Below are 20,097 nucleotides of genomic sequence, written 5' to 3'. Positions count from 1 at the left end.
TAATCAAATTCAGTTCAATTTAAGGTCACTAAATTTTATTCATGGTCTACATCGTGGAGTCAAGAGATTCTAGTCACTGAACTGGCGAATGACAAATAGTTATGTTTCCAGTAGTAGGGGAAGGATTTGGGGCACACTGTTTCATAATTCACTGATTTCGTTATGGTTTCACAAAAATAACTTTAGATACGGATTAGGGTTATTTTTACGACCTGTAACTTGTTCTATTTACATGCAACATTTAACATAGTATTAAAAAAATTAATAGTTACGAACATTAATAACAAATCCGTTAGGTGTTATTTATTACAAATTACGCGGTAATACTCTACAATCACAAATACTTAGTCAATATCGGGTGTCAAAAATCTATGGCAACTTAAAACAACCAGGGTAGATACCGAGCCTTTTACATACATATTCACTCATATATATATTCATATTACTCAAAATAATAAATTTTACTCTAATATCAACCTTAGTATTTCGTCGACACTTAATTTTCTACATAGCGTTTTCATATTCAATAAGTATTCACATTTTCTTGGCTCAAAACAAAACAAACCCTGACTAACAAAATTCTTTTTCTTTTAATAAGGTTGCAACATTGAAATGTATATATATCAACCCGATAATCAATAATAATTTCAGTTACTAAGATCCGTGTATAGAGAAATGTTTGATATTATTTAATAAGTTGACACAAGAAGTGGAAATACATCAAATAGAACAGACACGTAACTTTTCAAACTATGTAAGCATACATATATAAATGTACATAGAGAAAGAAAAAATCAAGATTATTCGAAATTAGTGGGCCCAAACTACTAATACATATACACAATATAACCAATGAATAGAAAGAAACTAGAAATCAATAACCAATTGGTATAGTTTGTACGATCGATGAACAATAATCAAGCTTCTGGGAATCTGAAATCGTAGTGTACCCTTTCGTCAGTCCCTGCCATGGTAGGTTGAGTATCGTGAAAAACGGTAATAAATTGTTCTGAAATACCGGAAATACCTCCATGAATTGTATCCCTCGATGTCTCAGTTTGTACATACGATCGAAATAAGTGATATGAACATTGTGTACTTTCATGAGTTTCAGAACCGGGGGGGGTGGGAGGTTCAAAAAAAAAATTAAAAAATCTTGAAGTAAGAATGAAGAAAGAAACAAGATAGAGAAAGCGGCGCCAATGAAAGAAGGAAAATTAAGGTACTACTCACTACACAGACGAGTGATCGAATTTAAATATATAACAACTCACAGCCAAAAATGTTCGCATATGCCGAAAAGGGGTTGGCTCACTCAAATACGTAGCCTAGGGGGCGTCCTGCTGCCAAGAATGCAAGTCTGTGTCCATCATATCCCAATCCCACAAGCGTTTGCTTGTAAGATTGAAATCTGAGCCCCGTATCCGGCCCATATCAGCAGGATAAAAGGAGAAGGGAAAGGGACCAGGTAACTGTGTCCCCAATTTTGAAATCTCTAAGTAAAAAAAATATTTGACCCCTCAGAAGAACTAAGAAGGTTCAAGGACAGTAAAGAAACTAGAGTAAAAGTAATAGCTAAGATATCCCTAACTCGTAATTTGCCAAAATAAAAAAAATTAAAATAAACTAAATTTTGGATCGGTGATTTCAGTGACCAAACATCACCGATGGCTACCCTGCGCAGACATGCCAAGGTCTGGGACGTCAATTTCCATCATCATCTAATTAAACTAAGAAAAGAAACGAAAATACTTAAGAGGAGTAGGGGTCGACGTCCGGGTACGCAATGGACCTAGATATTAATTTAATAGCAGTTGATTTAATTGGATAGCCCCATCCGATCCATTAGCTATATGAACACTGCACAGTAATCAATGTAAGCAACGTAGAAAAAAATTCTCGGAGAGTCAATGAATGTTAAAGGTACAACTTACCAAACCTGTACTTTCCGATGATCACAGGATATAGCAGTTATTTTTATTAATTATCATTTTCGTAAACCTTCAAAGGTAATTCCTACATGATGCTACCCTATCTGATGAAATTCTTAAGAACCGGAGCTGTTAATATGAGATACTTAAGTGTGAAGTAACATATAATTCCCAACTACACACTACTATTCAATAGCAAACTCGGTTGGATGAATGTATCGGTGGAGAAGTCAAAACGCGAGAGATTTTCAGTAAACATATTCATATTCTCAATATGTAATATACATTGGGCCTATCCATTTAAGTACGGGTATTTTATCATCTCATTCATTTTATATCATAATCGTATTATTACTATATCATTACATTTATTCATTATTTACTAATTTTCGCGCGAAGTAATATTTTACAGACACTCTATTACATACATTTAAACGCAGGCCATACCCATATTACATTATGCACTGATAAATCTATAATTACCACAATCCGTCACGCTTAGACTGCTACAGGATAACATTCATCGAACCACGGACTCTTTGTTCCGAAACACCAGAATATATTTACTTCGCAGTTTTTTTTAATTTATACGTGTATTTACTGAAAGTTAAATTGTCAACGATTATTTTATTTCTGATTTGCTGATAAAACTAAAGCAACAATGAAATCTCTCTACAGCAACGGGGAAAGAGAATTTAATATTGCATTTCGAAAGGAACAGTAACATCATGTAGGCTTACTTCTATTTAGAAAATAGGCATTCTTGATTTCGGCGGATATTTAGGTTTCTAATTGAGGTAACTAGCTGTAATTTTCAATACTACAAGATCTCATGATATTTCATCGAAACGTACAGTCATATGAAGCGGAAACCATGTCCACGGGATGTAATTTAAGAATAAGAGACCAAAATCAAACAATCTAGATCACTAACTCATGCAGTGGCGTAATGTCAACAAACAATTGATTACCGAAAACGGACACGATGGCGCTGTAGTAGAGAAATAATTTACTGTGTATTAAAGTATACCCTTACACTTATTAATCAGAACTCTAATATTTACTCTTATTTAGTGTACTTCGAGTTAGACAAATGGTATTAAATTAACACATGTTATATACACTGTCCTTACAGTAAAATCATGCACTCACTCAGAACTACTAACTACATACAACACTATAAGTACTACACATAAAACTATTAACTAAACAAGCACCCTTTATTATGTGCATATTAAAGACAAGTACCTGATAGATTTAAACACATTACTCCCTTGTATATAAAGTTGGCTCTATTGAACTTTAGGGGGACAAATTGAGAAGGGTAACCCTAGATCCAATTGACCTGACTAATTACACTAGTTAACAAATTTAAACTTTTTGTTTGTTACATGAGAAAAATCACCTGATCTTAAAGGAACTTTTTGCGCTGAATTCGAATATGCACTCGGTGTTTCTCCATCACGTACAGTTTTCCCGTAACAGAGGGATTTTCGGGAAATTCCCTCAAAAATTTCCCTTTTTCAGATATTTTATTCCCCTAGCTCCTGTCCCCTTACATATAGTAACATAGAAATTATACCTAAGTATACCTTGATTTATATTTAATAAACCCTAAAAGTTTCGTAAAAATCGCTTTGTTCTTTCTAGAGAAATAAATATATTTGTATGTATACTGTGTGCACTGTTTATTGCACCTGATAGTAATGCTTTCAGATCTCCTGAGTTGTGGTAAAAACGATTTGCTTTATTACTACAAACACAGACATAAAAATTAATATTTACAATAGTCAACAACACACTTGTATTGCTCTCTGTAAATTAGAAACGTGTATAAAAATAGAATGTACTTCCAACGTATATTTTTTTTAAACGTACAGTACATGTATATCTTAATGCATATATATACAATTCTCCAAGTTTTTTCGTTTTGTTCATGAAATGGTTATCAATATTTGTTATCAAATGTAACAAAATGCAAAAGAAAGAAAGAATGGAATACAGACTCATTGTTGACGACAATGAACTAATGCAATCTGAATTTTCCACTACGGTATCGTTTCCCCCCTCCCCCCGCGCATTTCTTTCTTTCTTGTGTTCTTGACACCTGGTGAGGGAGTTTTGTACATTTTTATATTGACGTGTGGTTTAACACTACTTCACTTTCAAAGTTGTCTTTGCTGCTAAGAGTGCTTTCATGTTTGATCTTAACGGCATTATACCCAACTAAGACCAGAAGTTTAGTTTGTGATCAGTACAATGGCGTCAAGAGGACGGCGTTCGTGTGTTAACTCACCAAATAGTTTTTGTTATGTGTGTGGCCAGTTTGTAGTTAAAGGACAGTGTAGATGCATTACGCCATCGGTGAAACTAGCATATTATATATATTTCGGATGTCGTGTGGGAGATCAGGACAAAACTTGGGCACCCAACATAATTTGTGCGTCATGCTACGTCACTTTACTTGCATGGGCCAAAGGGAAACGGAGGTTCATGAAATTTGCTGTACCAATGGTGTGGAGAGAACCCACCAACCATCTGGATGATTGTTATTTTTGCTCACAGTAGTTAAGGGACATTCTGAAAAAAAGCAAATACACAATAAGTTATCCCAACGTTAAATCCGCAATTAGACCTATTCCGCACGGGGATGAACTTCCACCTCCCGAGCCCCCTACCAACTGGGAAGAGATATGGCCAAAAGACTCTGATGATGATCATGACCTTGATGAACCATCGACATCAACATGTACATCCAAGGATCCAACGTTCATCCCTGACTGTGTTCGCGAGCCACATTTCATCCGGCAATGTGAACTTAATGACCTAGTCCGTGATTTGCACCTGACAAAACAAGAGGCGGAACTTCTGGGATCAAGGCTCCAGCAGTGGAACTTATTGGATGCAGAAACGAACATATCAGTGTACAGGAAAAGGCATGTTCAATTTTCAAGCTATTTCTCAATGCAAGATAATGTGTGCGTATGTACGGATATAAATGGGTTGATGGCGGAGCTAGGAATTCCTTACGTTCCAGAAGAATGGAGGTTATTTATCGACGCGTCAAAGGTCAGCCTTAAAGCTGTCCTTTTACATAATGGAAATAAAAAACCTTCTATACCACTTGCGCACTCAGTGAAGATTAAGGAATCCTATGACACCATGTCAACTTTGCTAAATCTTATAAATTACAAGGACCATTGTTGGCAAATATGTTGTGATCTCAAGGTAGTTGGTATTTTATTAGGACTACAGTGCGGTTACACGAAGTACCAATGTTTTTTATGTTTATGGGATAGCCGAGCTGATGACAAACATTATGAAGTGAAGGAATGGGAACCTAGAGTGAATTACGTACCTGGAGAATGCAACGTCAAATACGCTCCTTTGGTAGATCCTAATAAGATATTACTACCGCCACTTCATATCAAGTTAGGACTTATGAAAAACTTTGTCAAAGCCATGGACACATCTGGTGAAGGTTTCAAGTATTTGCGAGATAAGTTCCCTAACCTGAGTGATGCTAAGTTTTCAGCGGGAGTGTTTATTGGTCCCCAAATTAGGAAATTAATGCTTGATGATAGCTTTGACAGCAAGTTAAACAGTGCGGAACTAGCTGCCTGGACAGCATTTAAGTGTGTTGTGCGCAACTTTCTGGGCAATAACAAAGCTGAGAGTTACACAGAAATCGTACAGGACATGATACAGAAATACAAAGAGTTGGGTTGTAGGATGTCTTTAAAACTCCACTTTTTGCACTCCCACCTCAGCTTCTTTCCTGCTAACCTAGGTGCTCTCAGCGACGAACAGGCGGAAAGATTCCACCAAGATATAATGGCAATGGAGAAAAGGTACCAGGGACGATGGGATCCTTCAATGATGGGGGACTATTGTTGGGGTCTTGTTAGAGAATGCAACATTTCTTACAAAAGAAGGAAGTAGTGTACGTTTTTGTAACCCAATGGAAGTTTCATATATTGTGATAGTTTTGATTGTCTTTTCATGACCTTTTGGTACATTTGTATTATTGTTTATTGTAAATTGTCACACTTGTAAATTATATTGTATTATATTTTATATATGTCTTTGTGGTAATAAAGCAAAACGTTTTACCTCAACTTAAGAGATCTGAAAGCATTACTATAAGGTGCAATAAACAGTACAAACAGTATACATGCAAACACATTTATTTCTCTAGAAAGAATAAAGCGATTATTACGAAACTTGGAGGGTTTGTTAAATATGAATCAAAGTATACTTAGGTATAATTTCTATGTTAGTATAAGCAAGGGGACAAGATCTTGGGGTGTAAAATAAACGAAAAGGGAAATTTTTGAGGGATTTTCCCGAAAATCCCTCTGTTACGGGAAAATCGTACGTGATGGAGAAAAACCGAGTGCATATTCGAATTTAGCGCAAAAAGTTCCTGTAAGAACATGTATTTCCTTTTATGTAATAAAACCTTTGTTAACTAGTGTTATTTAAAACATGTTTACTACAGTTTGATGCCCTGGGAGCACCTTAACAAGGTTTATTAAGGGACCTTTCCCCTGAGGGGGAAAGGCCCTAATCACGAATATTATCTAACCCATTCCCCCGCTAGAAATGGTTCAATTTGGAGAGAGAATAGGAGCCCTTTTAGTTAGCTTAAGCTGCCATTATGATGATTAATGTTACAGTTATGAAACCTACTAAGTACATGCACTTACTGATTAATAATAAAAAAAATCACATCTACCAACTACACGAACAAAATGTACAAAACAGGTCGTATTTTCCCTAATCCCTAACTGAATTTGGGTTTTTAAAAGAAAAGGAACACTCTTTTATACTGTCTATTCTAGTTTGGCAGCATCATGGCGTCCTGTTAACAGGAATCCGGAATTTCACTGAATAATTGTTGCTTCTTTACTAAGAAATGTAAGTTTTCTTTTGGGGGCTCCTACACCGTCTTCAGTGTTTAATTATAAAATTAAATTGGATTTTACCTTAATTCCATTAAAATCTCAGTCCTGTCCAGTCAAAATATGGTAAACAATTTGACGAGTTGTGCTTCCAAAAGCTTCTTCGGTAAGAATGATAACATTGCGCCGAAAACGACAGGGATAGGATGATTCCACCAATCAGGGCGAAATCTTTCAGCCGCGGAAATTACAAAGCAAATAGAAATCGGAGAAATCCAGATATAACTGGATCTGAAAGTGACTATGGACTAGTAAGAGGGGGTGAGGGAAGGTTTAGTTACCTGGCCAAATTCTACATTAGTCTGAAATTACGAAAATTTATATCCAATGGCGGAACTATGTTTCGGTATGACGTCAGAGTGGTAAATCTTGTAACTATTCAACTTGCATATGCGAAAGTGGAATTTACAATTAATCAAAATATAAATAAATATGTTATTCCGTGAAAATATGATTCCGAATGAGACCTTTCGATTCATTATATTTAATTTGAAGTAAAGAGGATAAATACATCGCGTAATTAAACCGAAATCGAATTTTAAAAAAATTCACTAGGTACAGGGTGAATTAAAAAAAGTTCCCATTACTCTCAACTGTAATGGTACATTACAAGCATAAATGTTCACAATACTAACACAGTTGATAGTAGAACAGTCAAGACCAAATGGCGTAAACACAGCAACGTCGATGTTGTAAACACAGCATCACTAAGCACATGATGTAGGTCTGGAAATCACAGGTACAATGTCCTTACGCATCACATAACTGGAAAGTTCATTCAGTACAAGTAGATCATAGGAGTACGGTAGACAGGTTTATAATAGTAACATCACAAAAATTAGGGGATCAATGACTGCCTAAAACACGTAAGATATGAGAATGGGGAAAATAATTGGATAAAATAATGTAATAAATAAAAATCGACGAAAACCCAGGAGGAATTGAAAAAGTAATAACTAAACCGTACTCCATACGTATATATCAATATATAGTAAATAAAAACTCCATTACTAATAAAATTTAACTCTATAATCAAATAATTATTACGCGGTAGAAGAAAAATTTATCTAACTACCCATAGAAAGAACAGATGAAACAACACAAAAGAATGTTGATTTCAGGTTTTAGAAAAAAAAGAATTTAGTTCTACAATGACCGACGTATTGGCACAAATAAAGCCCTCTGCACTGGCTATTAAAATCTTAAGAAAATCAACATGACAGACTATCACCAAACGCATTCCTAAATCCTTAACTATAATATGCGATAAAAGAAAAAATATCTTCTTTCTTGTTGCATGAAAGTAAAAGTACGTGGATCCACAGGAAAATGTGGAATCAAGTCCATTCTTCAAATATACAGAAATACATGCTATATAAAGCACAAATCTTCTTCATTCATAAATTCCAAGTTCCAAGTGATCTTCATGATGAGATACGCAAGTTCACTATATACACTGCAAGCAATGAAAAATTGACCATTCAAAAAACACTAAAAATCATACAAGAGGATATGACAGTGTATATTCCTTTCAAAAGAATACGTTGACTGAGTATGCTTCCAGTAACTAATAGCAAATTGTAGGATCAGATCAGAATAATCCAGGAAAACTTCCCTTCTTCTTTACATCCACATTTGGATCATAAAATGCATCTTAAAAATACAAAAAACGTAGGAATTCCTTCTTCATTACTATCATAACATAGATAGCATGCAAATGTCAATTCACAATTGCGTCTATCTCCCTTTTCTTTCTTCCGCAAAGCATAGTGTATCAATAAGATGTTGATTTGGCGTCAAAATACTAACTATTCAGGTTATAAGCTGTTGAAAAGATAACCAGGATAAAGAGATGTGTTCTACAAAGTTAACCAACAGTTCTAAGTGACTAAGAAAACGATGGTGTCTATATGAGTACTCAATTTTCTTCGTTGTAATTGTTATTGCCGGCAAGACTTAGAAACAAACAAACCAAAACAAATTCCATAATGACATGGCTAGTGTCAAAACAAAATTCGTCACCAACTTTACAGAGTTCCTAATCAATCAAATCTTCCTTTGAGAACCACCTTTTTTCCTTCATTTTTCTTAAAAAAATACTTCATTGCAGAGAAACAGCTTCCGCCTCTTTTCCTTCCTCCAAGGGAAAATACACAGGTACAAGACGCTGATAGAGATCCCAATTCTCCTTGTCGAAAATACACAATACAAAACGGTCTACGTTGTCCATGAAATGCACCAGCAGCGATGCAGGGAAAAGCCATAGTTGAAAACTGATTTTTCAACACAAAATCAAAACAATTGTTATAACAATTCTCCAAAGTTTTCTTGTTCGCATCTCTGGAACAACACGTCAATAATACATTAACAGTGGGGAGATTATAACCTGGAGCAATCTTCACTTGTCCTGGTTTCAAAGGACTATTTTCTCACAATCTTTACGAAATTCGTCTCCTGCAGCTTCTTGGATAATTCTGTCTGCTCCTTCTAATGCTATAAGTAATTCATTCATAGGGTTAACAACAGCGTCGGCTTTAATCATAGCGATGTCTCCTCGAAAAACACTAATTTTCTTATTGATTGCAGAATTGGCACCAAACTTCGGTTTCAAACCGGAACAATTTCTGTCAGCCCATGGGGTAATTGGCTAGCAATAACAATCTCACGAAATTTCACAGATGGAATATCTTCTTTTTCTATCATATTCACCGCAGGATTAAAAACAATTTCACAATTATCTTCTTTATCTTTCTCTCTTCTGTTTCTCTTCCTGTACTTCTGCACGGCAAGCATTCGTAGTAGCATCCTCCACAACGTCTTGTATATCCCTGTCAACGTCATCTTTATCTCACTCTTCCTCGTTTTCCTTATGTTTCTCGTAGTACTTTTTCAACCTTTGTACTGCAATCGAATCAACCTTGAATCTTCCTCGCGCGGTTTTGAATTTAACAAAATAGGAATTTGGGTGGTCAATATCCTGAATGATTCCTGGACCAAAATAACTGCCACTAAAAGCTCTGATGGATCCTTTCTTCATGGTACTGTCCAAAATCCACACCTTGTCTACGACTTTGAAATTGGGTTTCGAATGACGTTTGTGATAAAATTTCGTTGTCGTCTTATGTCTCTGGAACCATTTGTCATGGACTTTGTCTCGTATCTCTCCAAGTTACCGCAAACGTTCAACATTGTCCTAAAATTGGCAGAGGGTGTCCAAAATTTGCTTCGTGTAGCATTCTACATCGAAATCCATGCAAAAGTTCAAAAGGGCTGTATCCAGAGGATAAATTAACAGTTAAATTGTGGATCAACACAACAGATGGCAGCAGTTCGACCCATTTTCCTTGATCTTTATTACACAACGCAGATTTCAGTCTCTGTTCAATGTTTCGGATAGCTATCTCAGCAGTCCCATTTGCGCAATGAGCTTGAACATTAACAAATCTAATCTTAGCTCCAATCATTGCACACAACTCCTTGAATAAGTTACTAGTAAAGCATGGAACTTCGTCTATAACTATTTCTTTTAAAATACCGTATTTCAAAATTACGTTTTCATAAAGAGAACTACTTACAGAAGACGCTGTTATATATGCTAGTGAATCACAAATAGTATAACGAGTGGTAGCATCGACAACCACAATCAAATATTTATGTCTCAAAATATTACTCGGGGAGTTCCCCTCAATATCGATGAAAAGGCGATAGAAGGGCGGCACTTGGGGATACGTTTGCAATGTACCATAAGCCGAATCAGGTTTGTTTTTGCTTGCCTGACAAATTAAGCATTACTTGCATTTCTGATAGATGTATTGTTTCATATTAGAGAAATACACCGATTTCTCCAAAATTTCATATGGCTTTGAGAAACCTCCGCGACTTGAACCAATGGCAGAAGTATGAGCCACATGAAAAACATTATAGCACAATGAAACAGGTACAGCAACTAAAAATTTCATACCACTAGATGTTTTTTGTTTTCTATACAAAATTCCTTCTTTAACCGTGAAATAAAATGCTTGTGTTTCAATTTTCGGATTTTTTTTTTCCTTGTTTTCTAACCAATCAGAAATATCCTTATAAAACGGAACCTTCATTTGTTCGTCTCTGAGAGAAGGCTCATCACTCAACATATTATTACACTCAGTAACAGTGGAAGAAAATACTCGAGGATCTTTCTCATCCTATTGCTCGTCAGAAATGGCCCTGGGGGCACGAGAAAAATGTGAAACAGCATCGGCCTCTACGTTGGACACGCCGGATATATGTGTCACAGTAAAGTTATATTGCTCAATAAAACTAAGCCACCTCGCAAATCTACCAACATTTTTGTCTGTTTCAGAAACAATAAGCTCTGACAAACAGTTTTCAAGTAAAACTGACGTCCTAATAAAAAGTAAAGAAATGATCAAAAGGCATATATAATGCTCAAAAGTTCAAGTTCACAAAGATGTCTAGATTTTTCACTCTTACTTAAGCTACAACTACAATAAGAAATAGGGTTCTACCTCTGGGTAATCTGGAGAACTTATAGGTTGCTTGGGCACGTCAGCTTGACCGCGAGTTGATGGATCACAGAACAAATATACAGGGTGTTTCGGATTAAAATGTATTAAATATGGCGACTTTATGACAAGGTCTTAGATTTTCTCAAAAGCATGTTATTTTTGTGTTCATTTAAACGGTACATCTTTCCCAAGAAGGCTCCGCGATTTCAGAAAAAATAGGTAAAAATCGTCTTACAAAGCTAGCTAATCCTAGAAAACTTTTCATATGCTTTTCCGTCTTCGGACTTTCATAATTACTAATGTAGTCAGTTATTCTTTTGAGAATTCGCAAGCCATCGTACGAAATATTGTGTCCCAAAATCGTTAATTAAAAATAAGCCAATTTTGTTTTTTCTGGTGCTAGTTTGAGACCACGTTCCCTAATTCGTTGAAATAACTTCTTGGTGAGATTGATAACGTCCTCAAAAGTGTTTCCACCCCAGAAAAAGTCATCAAGGTACCCAAAAACTTGTTCAGATTCTAATCCTTCCAATGGCATTTTCACTAATCTGTTTAAACCAGCCAGTGACATGTTGATATTCCTCAGCGATCCTCACCTGGAAAAAACACTGAATAAATCGGTGCAGCACAGGTAGCGACGCTTACTAAGACGCGAAATAATGTCATCTATCGACGATACAGGAAAACTCTCAGGTGCTATATGGCGATTAATCCCTGTCCTATCCAAAATAAATCTGAATGATCCAGACTTCTTTTTCACGAGAAGAATGGGTGAATTGTAACTAGATACACACCTTCTAATTACCCTTTGTTTGAGCAAATTATCAATCTGTTTTCTAACTTCTTCTCTTAAGTGGGAGGGAATTGGAAAATGATTCGTATGTACTGGGACGTCATCTAGCATTTTAATTTCATGTACGTAACCTTTAGCCACTCCAAAATCATCCTCTGACCTTGAAAAACAATCCTTATACTCTTCTATAACAGAATAAAACACTTGTTTCTGATCATCAGAAAGTTGGGAGTTAATGTCCACACGCTTGACGTCAAAACGAGCAGGAAAGTTACCGTTTTCTTGTTTACTGGCTAAACCATGATTTTGAGCACTCTCTGTATCATTTGGGTAATGTTCACCAGGCCCAATGTCAATAGCACCACCTAAGTGAAGATTTTTCTCTAAACACAACTTTTTTCGGTAGGGTTGACTACTCTAATGACAAGATTGACAGAATCCACTCTAGACTCATTCACAAAAATTTCAGCTTTAGAACAGATCTTTTCATTGGGTTGCAAAATATTCTTAACTTCCACTAAAGCACTTATCTTACGAACAGGCACTAAAACACTAGATTTTGGTGGTAAAGTAACAGATTTCGCCGTTACGAAATACGCTTGATTTAAGTTCGCTGTTTGTTCGGAAACTGTACCTATAGCATAACTCTCAGGTAGCGCGTAATCAGTGGGTTTCTCAAACCTAACTATGTGAACTACGTGAATGTCTTGGTTAATAGTAACATGTTGAGGAAGCAGATAAATCATTCCCCAGCAAAACAGAAGATGCAAATTTGTCTACATCTCTAAAAGTGTGTGTAAAAGAATAGTCGTCAATTTTGAACTTTAACACAGCTAACGTGTTAGTTTCACGTTCTTTACCCGAGATGCTACGGATGATAGTACGTCTTTTAACAAGTTTAGTGTTAGGAGGAAAAAGTTCCCTAGTACAGATAGAAATTTGAATGCCAGAATCCAACAACGCCTTATACTCTTTATTTCCAATAGTAATTTTGATAGAAGGCAGAATCCTATCCCTAAGAGTAGGCGTAGTTATAGTGTGTCTTGAGTGCGAGCATCCCTCTATTCCCTGAATTATGTTCGCTATTTAAAACATTACAATTAGCATTTCCCTTGAATTGAGCCATATTGCATAGTAATGTTTTGCCAGGACTGTGTACCGGGTGATTCAATAAGAACGTACAAGTCCTATATCGCAGCTAATACTGCACGTAGAGCCTTCAAACAAAAAATTGCATTATCAAATCGTATGTGTAGAATGAAATAAAAATAGTAGCGAGACCAGTGGTGTCTCCTGAATACCTCCAACGGGGGACTTCAAAATTTGCAATGGAAAGTGGTAGAACTATTGGAATCGTTCGAAAGGATATTAAATGTCATGCAACTTTTATAGGACGAACTTTCTCATATCCTTTCCCATTTAGCCGCTAGAGGTGTTGTTGCAGACTTATCTGACTACCCGTAGCAGGCCTTTATCTTAGCTAATAATGCACATAGAGCCGTCAAACAAGCAATTGAACTACCAAATCGTATGTGTAGAATGCAATAAAAGTAGTAGCGGCACCAGTGGCGTACCGTGAATATCTCCAACGGGGGCCATCTGCAAAATTTGACATGGAAACAGGGGTTGGTTGTGCCTCCATTGAAACAAGCGCACAGTGAGAGAAACGTCGAGAGAAAACACCTTGGCATATTTCTTGCTCGTTGGCAGCAACACGACCGCATTACTAGGTGAAATTCAGATGGTGCGAGGATGTTCACTGGTGCCGCTACTATTTTTATAGCATTCTACACATACGATTTGGTAGTTCAATTGTTTGTTTGATCAATTGTATCTTAAAAGCAATGTTATTTTTGTAACAAAATATAAGGAGATATAGATTAACGAATGCCACTTCGTCTTCTGCAGATAAAACATTGACAGTGACGTCAATAACGCCTCTACAACGTGGGAAACCTCTCTACTTTATTCCTCCCTCAAGTGATTGGTTTCATACTATGCTTATTAGCTTACTAGCAGCCCGAAAGTCATGGAAAATCCTGCAACGGGGGAGAGGGGTATTCGTAAGAGCCAGTTTTATCGCCACTGAAGACTACGAGCCGGTTTTCTGTGCCTCACCTATTTATTGAGCCACGAGCCGCCTCTGCCAGCTAAACCATCTAGTTTCACGTCAACAACTCACCCTGGCAACAAGCGTTGCTAGCGTACAGGAATGGATGCTACTTCAGTGCACTAAAGTACATTATTTTCCCGGCAAATGTGTGGCATCATTTGATGCCATATCCGTGAAGAGGTTAATATTGGACTAAGAAAGAAGTTGGTCAAGTAGAGCATTGGACTTGGTTCAGAGACTTGGACATTAAGGAAGTTAGAGAAGAAATATTTAGAGAGCTTCGAAATGTGATGTTGGAGGAAGGTGGAGAAGATAAAATGGACAGAAAGAGTAACAAACGGAGACGTTTTAAAACGGATAAGAGAGAAGAGGACACTTTTAGCCACCATCCTTCGTATAAAGGCCAATTGGATTGGACACATCTCGCGAAGAAATTGTCTTCTTCATACCGCCATAGAAGGAAGGATGGAAGGAAAGCGAGTAATAGAAAGAAGAACACAAATGATAGATGATTTCTTTTTTAAAAAAGAAAATATTGGGAGTTAAAAGAGGAAGCTGAAAATCGAGAAACATGAAAGAAACATTTCCAGGCCCAAACTGAAAATTAAGGAGAAGAAAAAGTTATTAGTCTCAGAACCTCCCAAAAGTTTTTTAAAAGTCGGATTTTTAAAACTGTTGAAATATTTGTTCAGTTATTTTTAACGAGGAGTTTGATGTTGAATTTTGTCTTCCTAACTTTTATTACTTGTGAAATAATATTTATTAGCAAAATTTAGAAACCCTTTGCTTTAACCTCTCTTAAAACATTATTTCGAAAATTGTTTCTTATCTCTTGCTGTCGTGACAAAGGGAGTTTTGTGTCCAAATTTCACATTTCTGGCTATGGTGTAATGATTGATGAGAAAGTCACTTTTTTCTTTCTCTTTCTTTCTTTTATCTAAGTAGTATAGATTTGACAAACCGTCAGCATAAGAACATATAATGATGCGAGCATTTTTTTTTAAAATTCTAATTAATATTATTTCACTTTTTTGTAGGGTGTTCTCCTTTGTATGTTTATTAGTTAGTATGGTAGTAACAGTTTGTGTGTGTCACAAGCGCTGGGAGGAAGTCATGGCAAGAAGCGTGTACTTTGAAGGAGGGCTCGGCAAAGCGACTTCATTGTGGCCAGCTATTGGTGTTTGCAGTTCTAAAGACGACACGTAAGTTCTAAATTATTAAATATTCAATTATGAATTTAACATATAAACTACTGGAAAACATGTTTAAGAACACGCAGAAGCTGACGAGCAGCTGCCGTTCTACAACGTTCTATAAGTGCTTAGCGTTGCTCTAGTCTTGTCTCGGTTTCCGAAGAATTCTTTCTCTTCTCGTCTCGATTCTCGAAAAGCTACTCTCGTATCGTTTTGTAAAGTTAAAGGTAGAATAGTGTTTGAAGGCCCTAATTCTTTTCTTAATATCACCTAGGAGATATCAAAATATGTTCGCATCACGAGAGGTCCATGAAGGGATGGTATAGCAATATCTATACCAGATTTACTGTTGGAGTATATAATATTATTTACAAATGGTTTGTGTATCTTTACACGTTCATAAATGCTCTTTACTAAGTTCATACATTCACTTTATTAATTTATAGTTTTTGTAGTATGAGTCTTGTAATATTAAAAGACAGTTTGAGATCTATGACTTGGATAAGCTAGTGTTGTTCTCGAGACTCGAGAAATTTCTCGTCTCGAATTAGGCCTATAATGTTTTCCATCTCTTCTCAAATTTGAAAATGTACTTCTCGTCTCGTTTCGAGATGATAATCGAGACGAGATTAGAAATGTTTCGAACTCCACCTATCATGATACGATAGAAGACGTGCCCAGCACGCTGCATTGCCTTGGTATGGAAGCGTGCGTAATCATGCTGAAAGACGGGTTCCGTAAAGTGTAGAGGGAAGGTGGGAGTTTAGAATTGACGACGTTATGAATACACGATGCACTAGTCATATACTTCTGATGAAGGCAAGACGATGTGTAGCTTATTGCCTCCCGTACCATAATCCTAGATGTTGACCGACTGCAAACGCACGTTGTATTTACCAGCTCACCACTATGTCTACGGAGACGAAGGCGGCTTTTTACAGTGTTCGTGAAAGAAACAACTATCGAATCTGATAACTAGGGCCCGACAGTTGAGGAAAAATCCTCTTTTTTACGAGTGCCCGAAGACGAGATTTAACATAATATATTTTTATTTTGGGTCATTGTAGGCCAGAAAATGTTGGATTTTATTTGTCCTTTTTTGCCTTTTTCGGAGGTTTTATTTTTGTTTATTGTTCTTTTTTTAAAAAACTTTTCATAGGCTTTTCACAGGTCTTAACGTCTTTTCATTGCACTTCATCTTTCCATAGTAAATTTACTGGCCATTAACTCGAATCACCACCACCTCTTAAACATATTTTCTTTAGTAAAGAAAATTCCAATGATAAGACATTCTTCAGTGACTGGACTGATAAGATAATCACAAGTCAGATAAGGAGGCGTAACAATGTCTTCCAGCAAGAGGGGGGGAGTTTTCTTATTTTAGTTTGTACTTCAATTTGGGGAAGAAGGATAGATCGTTAACCTACCAGAAGCTTGTATTTCTTGAGTTCATTAAATAAGTAATTCTAATTAAATTGGGTCTTATTTTTACGTCCTTTTTTTCAGTTTTTTTCTTTTTTAAGATATTTTTAGGTCTTTTTACAGGTCTTTTTTAGGCAATTTTTATAACTTCAACTTCCGAGCCCTACTGATAACCAATTCTCCCGTCCTAATTCTCCTCGTCATTGCAGGCTCTCTCAGCGGCGAGCAGATGTGAGCCTAAACATGCGAGATTAATACAAATACGGTAGACCTAATTTAACAATCAATTGTTTAGTGTTCGTGAGATTACACTGAGCTATGTGTGCTTTAATTACTCTGCCAATCGCAGTCCTGTGTATCTTCGTTGTTGCGCAATTTTGTCAACAGTAATTAGGAAACAAGATGGGGTTTGTGAAAATAAATTAATAACAAGAATCAACTTACCACGGTTTATTCAAAGTAGAAATCCACACACCTTTATCCACGATTCCTTTATCCACACACAGATTCGCACGATCTAGTAAGTCATTGAATGAGTTCTTTAAGAATTGGACTGCTATGATGTTCAAAGCACTCGTCACTGGTTTTTTGGATGGTGGAAAAATCATCACAAAACAACCCTTCAGCGGTACTTTTAATTTAGAGAAAAGAAAAGAATCACATGGTTACAGGTCTGATGAGTATGTAAGGTGTGGTCAAACACAAAAACGACCAGTGGGTTAGAGGTCAAACACAAACACAAAAATTACATGTTTTTGAAAATTAATGACCACCTGGAATAATATATCATTGGAGCGAGACAAGTGCTAGCGAGTCATAATGAAGTAATAACCGAAAAGCACTACCTTCCATAGAGGTCACAATGCTCAATCGATCCTACCACCCAAATTTTTGAGGTGATGGTGAGACTACAGGTGAGAATATAGAATGTTCAGATTAGAAATCGGATCGCTACGAAGGAATAATCATCGAGAAACAACTTACTTCCACACAGCTCAACGGAAAGAGAAATAGACGCTAAATGATTTTACTAGAATAGAATTTTCGAAACAGACAAAACTGTGGGAAATTGTCTGATTCCTTCTATGCATAACTTTTTACTAGAGGGTCACAACAGAATATGCCCGTAACTATGAAATGGTGTCATCTGGACATGTTTTATGATTCTACATTTTGCTATAGATATTATTTTCCATTGGTAACTAATTGAACTTAACATTTTTCCCTCCAGAAAATCATGTTTTCTACAATACAAAAACTAGTGTTTTGAATCATTGAGGAATTATTGTTCATTAGTGTTCACAAATTGAACCAATACGAGAAAAAACCCTGCTTGGTTCCAAATTTGTTTTTATGAAACGAACCTAATTTTTTAGATCATTTCAATTTTCCAACTTTATCTCTCCGGCAATTATGTCATCCTTTTCCTTTCACAAAACATCACAGAATTAGATGGTAATAATCGCAACAAAAGGTGGGCAAATTCTGATCGTGGTGAGGCTACTTTAATTGCTGATTATGGATAAACGCACATTTTCCGTTAATTGTTCAACCATTACAAAAGTAAGTCAATATTTTCTAATGTTGTCGAGCAACTTAGCTTATAAATTCCTGCGCTCTAATCCGCTCAAATCTTGGTATAACTAGTATCATACATTTAATATCAATAATCCCAAAATTTTTAAGAGTCAATGTATGAATATCTACTATATGATTTTATCGTTATCATAGAGACAGATTAATAATTATCGCTCCTTTGACATTTTATTTTAGATAATGTGTTGTTGTTTATCGTAATTTGCGTTTTTATTAACGTACTTTTTTTAAAAAAAAATCTGTAAATGTGCTAAATTTAAAAGTTATTTTTGACAGCGAGTCAGTAAGTATTCCTCAGGACAAAAATATTTATAAGAAAATAGAAGTTGACAAGTGAAATCGCAATCAATGTCCTTCTTGTTCCTAATGAATTACTAAGCTGCAAATAGGGGAGGAAGCCGGTCATGTGCCCCGAGCGCGTAATTGGAGGGGTCCTTAAAAGGGCAATACAGTATATACATACACAGTATGTTGAGGGTTTCAAATTATGTTTGCCCTGGGGGACACAAATCCTAGTTGCGAGTCTGAATTTCTCTCTAATTTCGTGATATGCTGCTCTAACCCACTTATTCATCATTTCAGGCTTTCCGAGAACTGCAGTTTATTTCACGCTTGTCGTTTCAACGGAATTGATATTTCCTGCTGTGAAAACTTTGAGCAGATGCAAGGGTTTAAGACTTGTTATGTTTCCAAATTCCATATGTTGTAAGTTGACTTTCTATTTCTATGGTATTTTGTATGTCGTTTAAATATTATGATTTTCAGTTTTACGGTATCTTAATTCTATTTAAATCTGTCCCGAAAAGTATACTCAACTTTCTATATCTTGTTGCAAGTTAGTGGCCTATATCGTATTTGAGGTTAGTGAAACTAGTTGTTGTACCCGAACATTCGGTCCGCTGTACACTGTGGGTTAAGAAAAAGTATTACATTAAAACTTATTATTGACTATGTTTAACAAATTTATTATTATTTTGAGTAGTCCACCAAGTAACAAAAACATTAATCCTCAAATCTAAATATGGTTATCCCTTCTCCAAATATGAATAGCAAAGCACGTTCACGTTCAATATCATTAGTCATCACTACCCACTTTGAAACAAATATGTTCAAGTTGCAATTAGATCTTCACAATATACATTACTGTTAGATATAAACAAATATTAATTCTAAATTGGATTCCCCAATGGTTTCATACAAGGGAAATAGAGGAAAAGATAATTTGGTGATGATCTTCCTGCAGGGAGCATGTACTCAATTGCCTCATTATCACCTTTTCCCCAAGTGATGTTTCAGAGCAAGAGCAACTCGCGGAACACCTGAGATACACGATTCATTTCCGCATCTTCCTCAACACTACAGTGAACACCACCACTAGCCGCTGCCGACGCCTGACAGAACTAGAAACAGATCCGTCAGTGATCGTTCCCTAATTTGATAAGGGAGTACTGGTAACACATGCCATGTTTACACCAGCTACTTCTTCCAGTTTTCCAATGAAAAAGCTCAAATCGTCAAAAAGAAATAAGGATAGAGACTTATTTTGCGAGAACTGTGAGGAATATGACTGTGATTAT

The 20,097-nt window shown here is 36.1% G+C and overlaps 1 protein-coding gene across 3 annotated transcripts in view; it reads left to right on the top strand.

Annotated features, from left to right (window-relative positions):
• The window catches only part of LOC145690535 (uncharacterized), a 232,087-nt gene that overhangs the window by 30,035 nt on the left and 181,955 nt on the right, over positions 1-20,097 (top strand). For all 3 annotated transcript variants that reach the window (XM_081765503.1, XM_081765504.1, XM_081765501.1), the window contains 2 exons: positions 15,347-15,511; positions 19,103-19,225. In XM_081765503.1, coding sequence (XP_081621629.1) covers positions 15,347-15,511; positions 19,103-19,225 — 288 coding nt within the window. The remainder of the gene's footprint in view (positions 1-15,346; positions 15,512-19,102; positions 19,226-20,097) is intronic.

This window comes from Thermobia domestica, chromosome 7 (assembly GCF_964235325.1).
Source record: "Thermobia domestica chromosome 7, izTheDome1.hap1.1, whole genome shotgun sequence".
NCBI lineage: Eukaryota > Metazoa > Arthropoda > Insecta > Zygentoma > Lepismatidae > Thermobia > Thermobia domestica.
Note: the sequence above shows the minus strand (reverse complement) of the source record. Positions and strands in the feature narration are given on the sequence as shown.